Source organism: Eretmochelys imbricata, chromosome 26 (genome assembly GCF_965152235.1).
Source record: "Eretmochelys imbricata isolate rEreImb1 chromosome 26, rEreImb1.hap1, whole genome shotgun sequence".
NCBI lineage: Eukaryota > Metazoa > Chordata > Testudines > Cheloniidae > Eretmochelys > Eretmochelys imbricata.
The window spans coordinates 1012687-1026341 of NC_135597.1; the positions used below are offsets into that span (position 1 = coordinate 1012687).

Consider the following 13655-nt stretch of genomic DNA (forward strand, 5'->3'; position numbering starts at 1 on the left):
TTGTATTTCATCTGTCCTATCGTTGTCCAGTCGCCTAGCTTAGTGAGATCCCTTTGTACTCTTCACAGTCTGCTTTGGACTTAACTATCTTAAGTAGTTTTGTATCATCTGCAAACTTAGCCACCTCCCTGTTTACCCCTTTTCCAGATCATTTATTAATATGTTGAATAGCCCTGGTCCCAGCACAGATCCTTGGAGGACCCCGTTACTTACCTCTCTCCATTCTGAAAACTGAGCATTTATTCCTACCCTTTGTTTCCTGTAGTGACCAATGCTCAGCTCAGAAAACCGAGCGGTGTGGCACAGAGGTCACTGCAAGGCAGCTGGTCGATTTAGCAGTGACTTCCCCATAGGACCTCCTAGTAAGCGAGGATGGGTGATCTCATGGTTAAAGTGACTGGGATTGAGGAGATCTCTGTTCAGTTCCAGCTTCTGCCGCAGAGCCCTTGTGTGACTGTGGGGGAGCCGCATAATGTCTTGTGCCTCAGCTCTCCATCTGTAAAGCTGGATGATATGTCCTGGACCCACAGTGGCACTGTGAGGCTTAGGGTTTGTGTGGCACTAGGCTATTATGCAGACAGGTGCTGTATAAGCAGAGCTCTATCTGCCAGAAGACAGAGCTGCCTGTCTTTACCAGCAGAATCCCAGAGGAACAACAGCTGTAGTCTTGTGCTGGGATTAGCCCTTGCTCTCTGACGCAGAGAACTGTCATTTACCCTCTCCCTGCCGGTGCCAGTCTTCCTGAGTCTGGTCCTACATGGGGAAAATCTAGAACAGCTTTACCACCCATCCCACCCAGAGGCTACCACCCAGCACTACTTTCAGAGGCAAGGGTTATTTTCAGTAGACTTTTTTTTTTATTGTTCAGACAGCAAAGGCTAAAGCAAATCATTTGCATACCAGAATAGCCTCATGGATGTAATTTGAAATAAATTGGATGGTAAACTGAGATCTGCCAAAGAAGCGGTCTCTCATTCTGGCAACATCAGCAAGGTTGCCTTCTGCACAATTACCCATGTAACCTCACATTTTTGATTTTGTATCCACTTCTCATACTTTATTCAGCTCTTCAATCACCAGTTGCATATTTTTAGTCCTCTGCAATTAGCAAGGTGTCCTCTTCAAATCTTAGAGGATTGGTCCTTGTAGAAGGATGATTTCCTATGTATCCCAGTGTTGTTTTTCTGAATTCTTCCTCCCAACCTGCTCTGATGAAAATTTGAGAGAGAGAGTGCGGGAGAGAGAGAATCTGTCACCTAGCCTCTTGGACTGTACAAGAAACCTAATGCAGAATGTTTCCACTGCAGAGCTTTGGAATTTCCTCAGCTAGTGCTTAAGATCTGGGTAAAGAATTTGCAACATTCAGCTGAAAACTCACTAGCTGGTAACTCTTCCCGATCCTTTTATGTCTTCGACTAGCGAGAAGAAAACCAAGCAAAGAGATGGAAGGGTTTGAATGGAACTCAGATTAAAGTTTGGAGAAGTTGGAAAAATCCTACTTTGTGCCAAAATTGTGTTTGACAAAAGTACTTCTCAGAGTTATTCAAACTCAAGGGCTTCATTTGTTCACAAGAGCAGCTCTGACATACTGGCAAAACAGGGAACTGGGCCAAAGGACATCAGGATGGAGGAAAATATTGTACAGAACATCAAAGGGACGTAAGGCGTGAGAGAAAATGCTGCTACCTGCAATTCCTTCCACATCCCCCAGAGAGGAGGGAGACTTGGGACCTTTAAATCCTCCTATTATTTTGGCTGAAGTAACCCTGTCGGAAGTTTATTACAGTTAGTAGTTTGGGCCTAGAAGGCTTCTAATGGTTCATTACCACATCTGGGCACCAAAGGGGCAAGTAGCATTATACCCTTTTAGTGTCAAGACCCAGTGGAATTTTCAAATACTCCCAAAGCTTTCTAGAGCTTTGAAAAAAGCATGAATTATTGAGCAGGAGGTCCCTGTCACTTTCATTTTGGCAAAAAGTGAGGATGCCTGCATGAAGATCACAGTGTCACTCACAGGCCTTGCAGGACTTGGACAGTTTTTTTTTTTTTTTTTTAAAAGGGACCTTCTGCTGTTTCACAAATTAATATTCCTATCGCTTCTTCTAAATATAGTGCCTTATCACTTACTCATAATTATTTAAATCTGGTAACATCTCACAGTTCTTCATGGGCATTTAATAAGAGAGGAAACCTACTATTAAATTCATAGGAAAGTATGTTACAAATGTAATAATAGAATGCCAATTAGAGATGTTCATCTGACCAATTTCTATGGGAAATTGCTTTGATTATTCTATTTCCTCTATTCATTGTTCATTCTTATACCATTTTCTTTGAGGCTAAGTGACTCAGCAGATGAATATAGAATTCTTCATCTCCTATAGTGAAGTGCAGATGTGTAAGACAGAATAGGGTTGGCAGTTTGGATTTACCCAAAATAAAAACTTCATTTTTATAATTGGTCTGGAACAGATTTTACTCGCTCATTTGAAGAAATTCTTGGGGCTGTGTCCTCTTTTAGATGGGATTGATGGGGGATGGTGCTCTAGAAGGGTCTGTTCTAAGATAAACTACCAAGCCAGCTCAGAATTAGTGATAAGATAAGGGGTTCTCAACAATTACCTTTTCCCCCCAATTCCTCCAGTCCAGCACCAAGCTCATCTGGACCAAATCTGACCCCAGAATAAGTCTGGCACATTGCTTCATGTAGGAGTCCCTTCTATTTATAGCAAGCAGGCAACTAAACTGAAGCAAGCGCTTATCTGGGGCTTGGATCAGTGTGCAGTATGGATATTACAGCAGTAAGGGGTAAAAGATTTTAGAAAGTTCAAGCATTACGCAGGTCTTCCCTAATACAGATGATGCAGGGGGTTGGGCTAGATGACCTCCTGAGGTCTCTTCCAACCCTAATCTTCTATGATTCTCTGTCCATGGCTATGAAATCAGTGCAGATGGAGATGTTTTTATTTAAAAGATCTTTGTCATAAGTGAATAGCACTGGCAAATGTTGTTCTAAACCATTTCTCAGCCAGTCAACTACAGTGATTCAAGACACATCCATTCTTTCAGCAATAAACACACCTGTCTATTACAGCATTCTATTCTTGTGATATTTTATAATCTAGGGTTTACTCCTGATTAGCTACTTATGCTAACGCTTTTGGGGCCTTAGGCCTTGATTAGTTTAACTAAGCTGTTGTCTTACAGGCCTTGAGGCTTGTAGATTCTTTGCATTATTGCCTTAACTTATACCTATGTTTTACCTAGCCAACACCTATTCCTGTATTCTGTACCCCTTTTAACATTCCTGTTATCTTTGGTTAATGATGATACTTTCCCCTTATCCTTTCAACACAAAGGGTTTGCTAGTGAACTGCTGTATCCAAGGCAACAAAAAACACTTCATGAACCTGGCACACTTTCAAAAATGTTTTATAAAGGAAAGACATGCCCTCTTGGGACAGATTGGTTATGGAAAGATGATCGCACCCCAAAATTACCCAGCATATTAGGCTTCTGGAGAGCAGCTGTAAGACAAGAGTCATATAAAACAAGAGTGAACCAAACAATAAATTTATATTACAGCTACTGAAAGCGTTCCAGAGGGTAACACACAGCCAATCCATCCCCAAATTATGCTTTAAATAACTCACTGAATAGCAGCCCTTGAGGTGCGGCTTAGCGGGCCATGGTATTCTGACCTTCCTTCATTTCTCAGCATCAGAGCTGATCGTATTGGAACTCAGTCAGCAAAGCTGGGACTCAAAGTCCATCTAACTGACTGTTCACATTCCCTGCCCCTCCCTCCCCCGTCCCCTTTCTTTACAGGAGTTTCAAAGTCAGATCTGAATCCTGGGTGCCTGTCTGCTGAACTTGGTTGACCAAAGATGGGAAGAAGTGGCAGAGGAAACGAATTGCTGAAATTGACTAGGCTGATATTTCAGTGTTTAATAAGAGATGTAGAGGGATGCAGCTAGCATTGTCAGCTCTGCTTTTCCATTGGCCAGTGAATACGCAAAGCTACATCTAAGAGCCTTTTTTTTCTTTCAAAAACATAAATATTTTAAGTTTTATATATTAAAAAAAAAAGAAAATACAGCTCCACTTGAGATCTTGTAATGAACCTTGGGATTTAAGGGGTTAGAACCAGACACAGAAGAGGGTTTCTTATATAAGCAGCAAAAATGTACGACGCTGCAGAATATGCTTACCCGGGAGGTTGTGTAGCCTTCCTTGCAGGTTTGGTGAGAGTTACACATTCATGGGCAAGGCTGGTGAGTGAGAGCTACTTTTTAAAAATTTGCCGTGTGAATCTACAGCTCAGATTCATAGTTCTTGTTGTGTGTGCGCGCACAAACACACCTGCAAATACACAAACATTCTGAAATGAGGCTGGACTCTGGAACATCTGCAGTGGGGGAGGAGAACGAACCCTTTAATCAGGGATTTGTAAACAGTGCCAAGGTAATTGAGTCATTGTCTGACTTGCTTTCCAAAAATAAACGTGTTCTTTTTACACCCCCACCCCTGCAAAATAAACAACAAGCAAACAGAATGGTTCATGAAGCAGGAGGCATGGCATGGTGTGTGATTGTGAGTATCCTCTTGCACTGGATCACACTCTCTGTAAGCAGCCTAGTTTCCATGGGGACCGATGGCAAATGGAAGGCAGGATTTGTGCAGGGCTGCAGTAACGGGGGGAGGGGTCACGTTAACTGGGAAACATTTGAAGACTGTCACATATTGATCTCGCTCTTCATTGTTGGTGACAAACAGTAAGTGACAAAACTCTTGGCTCTTTTCTGGTTTATTTCATATAGTCTGGAAAGATCCAATAAAAATGTTTCTAAAAATAATCCCCAGTTAGGTGAGTAAGAACATGCCGTACCTACGGATTCTGGATGTGAAGAAATCTTAGCATTGCATATTAATTTGTAAAAATTATTCCTTATTTATTAGCATGCACATACAGTAAAGAAGGTAAAATACACTGCATTCATCACCATGTTCAACTGAAAATAGCTCTGGATAAATGAACTCATGGGCCCTGTTGCAGCTCCAGAGCAATTCTCAGGGGTTTTGCAGGTAGAAATAAGGTTGCAGGGTGGGAGTTTAAAAAATGCCAGTGGACCAGAACTTTAAAGGTATTTAGATGTGTAAAGATGCAGGCAGGCTCCTGGTATGATTCTCAAAAGCACCTAGGTGCCTAACTCCCATTGGCTAAGTGACTTACAAGCACAATCCCATTGACTTTCATGCCAAGCGGAAGAATTTTTTTGGTGAAGGCACTGCGCTGGGATTCAGTCTGTGTCCCTGTGTGACCTGGGATGAGTTACTCAGGCTGCAGCTCCCTTTGGCTTCAGCTGAAGTTATGGGTGCAAAGTACTTATGAAAAATCTGCCCTTCAAGCTCCCTGTGCCCCAGTCCCCCAATCTGAGGATAGGGGAGTGGATTGGGGGTCAGGGCCCTGGGTTCTGGTCCTGGCTTAGTTACCGACCGGCCGGGTGACCTCGAGCAAGCTACTGCCCCTTTCTGTGCCTCAGTTTCCCCTCCACACTTTGTCCGTTTAGATTACGAGCGCTTTGGGGCAGGGACTGTCTCTAGCTATGTGTAAGTACAGTGCCTAGCCCAGGGGAGCCCTGATCTCAGTGCAGGCCTCTCAGTGTAACTGTAATACTGCTAATAATGATAAGAAGAGACTGAGAGAGAGAAACGGTCCCCTTGTGTGGCTCTAGTTCCATCATTGCAATGCTGTGTGTCTCATTGGTCTCTGCAGCATTTCCCATCTCCCTTTCACTGCCAGACAGACCACAACACACACCCATTTTGTGGTAAAACTTTCAAAATCTGTCCTCTGTATTTGTTGCATTCAGATTTCGTCCGCTCTCTTGGGCCTCACGTCAGTCTGTAACTAATAGACCATTGGGGGCCAAATCCTCAGCTGTTGTAATTTGCTGTAGCTGCATTGTCTGTTGTGGAGCTGTGCTGATTTACACCAGCTGAGGATCTGGCCCTGTATCAAATGTCACAATGATATAACCAACATTGCATGCAGCATTGAGAGCTTGAGATGTATCTGCTATCCTCCTGGCTGTGGGTGATGAGGGGCAGTGACATCAGATTCACCTCAGCCCCTAGTAGTTAGTGTCTTATGATGTAGCTGATCATGACATCAACTTCCATGAAAAGGAACTTCATCTTCCCTCTTTTCAGTTTATTTTCTTTTACCAGCAAAACTGCCCTCTTATCTGCTGGAGCTCTCACATGCTCTCTGTATTTTTATAACCAGTCATTTATCCATTCCTAGGTGCCATTCATGCACCCCACATAATTATAATTCCTTTCTCAAAGGGTTCCGTTGTGTTGCAGCCATGGGTAAGACTGGCCGTTCGTGTAGACACACCTGCACTAGCTACTTCTGGGGGAATTCTGTACCACTGTGCGTGCGCACAATTCATGTCCCCTGCAGATTTCTTTGCTTCCCTGCAGAAAAATAACTTTCTGAAGGGGAAGCAAAGGGAGGCCTCAAGAGCGGTCACGTGCCCCTCCCCAGCAATGTGGGCCCATCGTTTCGGGTATCTGGAGCAGCTGGCAGGGAGGTAAATCACTGCAGGGAGTGGGAGGAATGTGGGGCTGGGGATGCCTCAGCTGGTGGCTCCTATCCTGCTCAGCTACTAGTCCCGGCTGGGCTAGGAAGGATGGGACTTGCTCTTCCCCTGAAAGGAGCAGCCTGGGCCAGGTCAGACCCACCCCCAGAGCCCTCCCCCCCCCTTACAGGCTGCAGAAAGCTCCGCCCTCCCTACCCCCATTGCTCTTCAACCATGTGGGGAGGGATCATTGTATGGGGAGCTGTTCCACCGTTCATCCAATCCCTGAACCCCCAACCCCCCATCAAGCCCCCCACACCCCAACCCTCACCCCGTTGAGCCTCACCTCCTACAGTCAGACCCTCCACTGAATCTCACCCCCCTTCACCCAGATCACCCCCCTGGTGAGCCCCCTACCCTGATGAGTCCCCTGCACCCAGACCCCCAACCAGCTGCACCCAGATTCCCACCCCACCAACACCCAGAACCCCCTGCTGAGCCCCATTCTCCCTCACCCAGACCCCCATGCTGAGCCCCAACAACCTTCACCTGGACCCCCTGCAGAGTCCCATTGCTCCTGTACCTGGAACCTCGCAACGAGCCCCTGTGCATCCAGATCCCCCCCACACACACCCAGACCCCTCACTGAGCCACCCATACCCAGACTGCCCCACACAGAACTCTCCCCCCACACTGGGATCCTGCTTGCCTGCCCACACTTGGTGCGGTTGGCATGGAGGGGCAGGGCCCTGGGGCATTTCTGGGGCAGGCCCAGTCCTTGTGCTGTATTGGGGTTGGGTGCAGCCTCACCACCAACTCCCTGTCCCATGCAGCCAGTGACCTCTGCTCCCCACTGCCATGCTGGAGCCTCCACATTTATTTATTAACAAATAAAATTTATAGAATTTTGCAGAATTTCAAAATATTGTGCATAGCATTTTTAATTTTTTGCTGCAGAATTCCCTCAGGAGTAATTAGCTGTGCTCCAGCTAGCTTGCTAAAAATAGCAATGAGGATGCTTCGGTGCTGGCGGCATAAGTGAGTACGTGCCATGGGGAGTCTGGGGGGCTTGCATTGCTAGCTCTGAAGGCCAAGCCGTGGCGTCCTCATTTCTACTGTTAGCAGGCTAGATTACAGCTAGCGCAGGTTGGTCTACATGAACTGCCATTCACGCCCCCGGCTGCAGCGTAGACATACCCAAAACCAGGGTTTCAGGGGGGGAAATCAAATGAGAGAAGATGGGCCCAACGCTGTAGTTATTACTACAGTAAAGTTCCCACTGAGTCAACGGGAGATTGTTCCTGAATGAGGAGCGCAGGATGGTGCTCAAATGAATAACTGGAGATTGGCAGTTGCCATGTCATCTAGGAAAAGAGTGTTCTGAAGATCTTGAACACATGACAGATCTTTACCCATGGCTGTTCACCTAATCATTGTGCATCTTCTTGTGAAAGCCCAGGGGATTTATAGCCCACTGGGAAGCAAATGACATGCTTGGTGGCTATTGGCTTTATTTAGACTGTGAATGCAGATGTCTAATTGGAGTTGGGTATTTATTAACATAAGCTGCTTTGCCATTCAGAAATCTGAGCTAATCAAAATATTGTAAATACTGTGCCTGGAGAAATGTCACTCTTCACCATGATTGCATTTCCATATCTGTCTGCACTTATGTGCTTCTAATCACAGTCGTATTTGAACACCACAGAATTATCTTCTCAGTCTAGTGTTCACGCCCCATCTTGTTGCTTCCCTCCTTACCTGGACGTAGAAGGAGGATTCCCCCACCACCCCCTCCATCTTCTATCCCTTGTGCAGGGGATGTGTTGTGAGACAGGTTCTTGGTGTGACTCTACACCATGCTATTATTATTGTTGTTATTATTATTATTACATTCCATTTGTATTACGAAGGCATCTAGAGGCACTGATTAGGGTCCCATTGTGCTAGATTCTGTACAGACAAGGGTTGCAAAGACAGGTCCTGCCCCAAAGAATCTCGTTGTAGTCCAGGATGCAAGAGATGGGGAAAAGCAGTAAATGGATGAGGGGCATTCCAGTCCGAGTTCTCATATGTTGGCTGCCATGCAAAAGTGCATTTTTTACTCCGTCTGCAATTGTGCAGTTTGTACTGGCTGTACCTTTATCTCATGGTGACTTCCCACCAGCAATGCACATGCCCTTGCAACCACGAGGTATAATAATTTCCTGTACAGGGCACTTGGGGAGGTTGCTCCATTGCCTACAGCTTATTTAGAATGCAGTGGCAGAATTGCTTACTACTTTGAATGCTTGTGATCATATTAGGCCTATCTTGCATCCATTACACTGGCTGCCTAGAAAGTGGCAGTAAGTAAATTAGGTCAAATCTATTTATTCTTGTCTTAATATTGGTGACGTAGTAGCAGAATATTTGGAAGCCTTCTCAATCCATTAATAGCTTCAAGTAGTCAGCAGCTAACCTTCCAGTGACCTGCCACACATCATCTCTCCGTCTCCTCACTGGTTGTCCCCTGCTAGAGCGCCCCACTACCATTCCTTCCATGGTAACTTTCTTGAGGTTATTTCCATCTCTATTCCTGATGTGACCAAAATATATAAGCTTGCACCTAATATTTTCTTATTGCAGGGTCTGCTTCTCTCCAATATTTCAAGTATTTTTTTCTTTCCTGGATATATGCAAAAGTCTTTACCACAGCACATCTCAAAAGCTTCAGTTTTCTTCTTGTCAGCAGCATTATTTCCCCACAATTCACATCTGTAAGTTGCTGTGGGGGAAAAAAAAGCTTGTCACCAATTGAGCCTTTGCACATTTTGAGATGCGATTGTTTTTCCAGTCTTTCCTGAGGGAGGCCACTGCTGAGCAAGACATTCTTGCCATCCTATTAATCACGTCAATGTGCATGCATTTCATTTCATACCTCATTCAGGTGTAGTCCATATTCCTCACTACGTGTTTTTACAAACTCCCACATTTGTTGCTTTGTATCTGTGGTTATAGCAAAGAGCATCATGTCATCGGAGTATGTGGGGTCCGTTAAGACATGTTCACCAATGGAAATCCCAGCTCTTCCCACTCTGTCATATAATAAATTCTGAGTACATGCTGGCAAGGCTTGGAGACAGAATACACCCTTGTTTCACGTCCTGCCCCCTGGAAAACCACTTGCTGTCGTCTGCATTGTGGTGGTTGTTGATGGTAGAGTCTTGCGATGAGGTCAATAATGTGTTTTGGAATCCCCACGACTGCCAGTATCCTCCAAAAATGATCATGTCTGATAGTACTGAATGCTTTTGAATAGTCAACGAAATACATGATTAATGGGTGATTGTACTCCCTGCATTTTTCAACGATGTGATAGATATTTGCAATTTGATCACATGTGCCTCATCCCTCTCTGAAACCAGCTTATTGAAGTGGTAGCTGTACTTCTATCATTCACTTAATGTGATCGTGGATTATGTAGAGCAGAACTTTGCTCGTGTGCGATAAAAGGGAGATAATACACTTGTTACTACACTCTGTTATGTCTCCTTTTGTTGGTAAGAACAGAAAGATTCCCTTCACCAGTCAATTTCTAGACATCCGTACGTCGCTGCAAATTTTCCTTGAGATCAGTACCGAAGTCACTAATTTCTTTTAACAATTCTACTGGTATGTTATCTACCACTGGTGTTTTTCCAGGCTTCGTTTTCAAAATACTATGCACCAGTTCCACTCACCGGATTCATGAATCTGGCTCTAGGGCTCCTTTGTGTCGTCCTGTATTGTAAGGTTTCAGAGTAACAGCCGTGTTAGTCTGTATTCGCAAAAAGAAAAGGAATACTTGTGGCACCTTAGAGACTAACCAATTTATTTGAGCATGAGCTTTCGTGAGCTACAGCTCACTTCATCGGAATGCATATGGAGGACTTGTGGCACAGGAGGACTTGTGGCATATGCATATGCACAGGAGGACTTGTGGCACCTTAGAGACTAACCAATTTATTTGAGCATAAGCTTTCATGAGCTACAGCTCACTTCATCGGAAGCATTCCGATGAAGTGAGCTGTAGCTCATGAAAGCTTATGCTCAAATAAATTGGTTAGTCTCTAAGGTGCCACAAGTCCTCCTGTTCTTTTTGCGAATACAGGCTAACACGGCTGCTACTCTGAAACCTGTCATACGCTTTTTGTGACTCTCAAGTTCCTCACACTTTGCCCTGATGTATTCACTCTTGTCTGGTCTAGTCTGCCTGCTCAGTTCTTTGTACTCTCTCCTAGGTGCTTCAGTCTTCAAGCCATTCTGTGTCATTCTGCATCATTTTTTGCCAGTCCAAACACCTTTTCTGTTAACCATAGTGTGGTCCAGTGCTGACATTTTGGAACATGTGCTTTGGCAGATTTGAGCATGACAGTTTTCATTTTATTCCAAAGTTCATCAGATTGTTCTCTTCTTTCACCTGTGATGCCTCAAACCCATCCCGTGTTAGCCTCAAACATAAAATGTAAACATAAAAAGATAAGATGTTTGGCAGGTCCATTGCACATGGACTTGTCCAGAATCAGCAAAGTAAAAGTGGCAGATTACTTTAAATTGGCACTGCTGGTTTTCCAAGTCCTACAAGCTCCTGGCACTGGCTTCATTTGAATCCTGCTCCTTGAACCTCACATTGACTGCTCATACAAATTACCACCATCTTGGGATCCCACCATTGTCTTTCAAGCTGTCAGGCAATAGTATATTCACTTTGTTGCGGTGTGGAACTCCATCCCAATCACAGAAACCTTCTCATATCATCCCTCAGCACTTTGAAAAACCACCATAAACCTTTAGGTTTTTTTTCCGCCCTATAAAAACATTTTTGCAAACAACTTCTAAATTCGACCCCGTCATTTTGGTTTTATGTGGTTGCATTTTAGAGGGGTGATATTTTATTATGCTGTATTTGTTTTTATTCTGTTCTACAAGTAGCTTCCATCCTAAGAAAGCTATAGACTAAATTAAATTTATCCTTCAGGAATGATCTCTCTCTCTCTCTCTCTCTCTCAGGCTAGATTTCCATTACATTTCAGGAAATATTTTTAAATACCTGAGCTACACAGCACATCTGTCTCAAATTTAAAATGTTTTTTTATCTTGATGGCTGCAACATTTATTAATAGCGATTAAATTTTCCATGTGCTTTTGGTATTGTGCAGGATGCTGACTAAAATACAGAGAAGTTTAGAGCAATAACAACTCTAGCAGATGAACAATTATAAAGGTAGATGGGATTCAAAGGCATTTTAATTTGTCATTATTTTGCTTCTTCCAGTAATAATCTGAATAATTACACTGCCTATAAAAAGCAAATGTGTAATATTTTCCCTCAATATTAAATTCTCTCCATTCCTTTTTAATATAAGTGAGAATAAAGATGTTTCTGATATCCTCTGATGCTTTGATCATAATTTGAAAGCCACTGAATGGCTTGTGCATTTTGTGTTTTTGTTTGTTTTCTTGGTGTTTGGTGTATGGAGAAATTACTTTGATTTTAAAAAGTAAACAGCCCATCTCTCAAATTATCAATATTAGATCATGTTATTTTACTGCCTGGACATGTTCTCAGTTGTCAAAAATATATTGCCTTGTGTGCAAAAACTCTAGGTTTATACTGAGGACTTAAAGGAAGATGACTGTGTTTAACCCTCTGGTATAGTGTAATAAGTATGTAAAAAGAAGGGTGGTGCTGCTGTGAAGACACTGGTCTAGGATGTGGGTTCAACTCCAGACTCTGAAACAGACGTTCTCCATGACTATGAGCAAAGATCCTAATTACTCTATGCCTCAATTCCCCATCTGTAATATGAGGATGCTAATATTTCTTTACTTCCTGGAAGTGTTTGTGAGGATAAAGCTGCTTGTGAGGTGCTCAGATACTACAGTGGTGTTTTGATTGATAGGTTCAGAGATATTAAGGCCAAAAGAAACCATTGTGATCATCTACTCTGACTTGCTGCATAGCACAGGTCATAGGACTTCTCTGAATTAATTTCTGCTACATGTCAATAGCTGTGGATGAATTAGAGCATCTCTCTTAGATAAACTTGATGTAAAAGTTTCCTGTGATGGAGAATCCACCACAAACCTTGGTAAGTTCTGATGGTTAATCACCCTCACTGTTAAAAATTTGTGCCTTATTTCTACTCCTAATTTATCTAGCTTCAACTTCTAGCAGCTGTATCTCGGTATACCTTTGTCTCCTAGGAACAATTACAAGATGGTATATAATTGAATAAGCAGTCAGGTACATAGGCTGTATTCAGGGTTACATGGGTAAATGATGGAAACAGGTGGACAGAGAGAATCTTATACAGCAGCAGCAAACAAGCAAAAACAAAAACTAGGAAAAACAAGAAAGAAACTTATCTCTGCTTCCTTTTTGTATTACAGCCTGAAGAATCAATAGTGATTCATCAGTACAAAGAAGGAAAAAACATCAAGATTTTTTCTGCAGAGAAGAGTCTATTAACCAATAGAAAGGATGCTTTCTTGGACAATGAGCATTTCCTATGTGGATTCATTAATTAACGTATAACTAAATCTTTACTTTGGACAAATACATGGATTTTCTTTTTTAATTTTGTGGTGAGTTAAAATATTTGGATGGATTTTTTTTTTTACCCTTTCAAGATAATATATTCAGCACACAGTCTAAAGTATGATAAATATCCTTTAAGAAACAGCATCTAAACATCACTCATCCTCAAAGACAGTGGAAATAAAATATTTTATTTTTTTTCATATTTATTCTTAGATTTCTTCTGAGAATATAAAATTGCTCTATTAAATTATCCATGATTGTGATGTAATCAGTCTTCAACCAGAAATAAACATGATTTCTTCACCTTCTTCGGCATGATTTGTGTCAACATATAAAGAAAAAAAATGAATCACGGGGTATGTATAATGGATGAATCTTTTCCTTTCCTGTTTGTCTTCAGAAAAAATACATTATGGGTCACAGAACAATGAAAGCTAAAATTAAAGAATAAAATCCTTTTCCTGCCATTCAAGTTTGATTCCTACAGGCTACATGGACGCTAC

At 42.8% G+C, this 13655-nt stretch overlaps 1 protein-coding gene across 1 annotated transcript in view; it reads left to right on the plus strand.

Moving 5' to 3' along the window:
* ZMAT4 (zinc finger matrin-type 4) overlaps positions 1–13428 on the plus strand; it is a 125406-nt gene extending 111978 nt beyond the window's left edge. Inside the window, exons 6-7 of the mRNA XM_077805897.1 lie at positions 13002–13196; positions 13366–13428. Coding sequence (XP_077662023.1) covers positions 13002–13017 — 16 coding nt within the window. The 3' untranslated portion in view covers positions 13018–13196; positions 13366–13428. The remainder of the gene's footprint in view (positions 1–13001; positions 13197–13365) is intronic.
* The last annotated feature ends 227 nt before the right edge of the window (positions 13429–13655 follow it).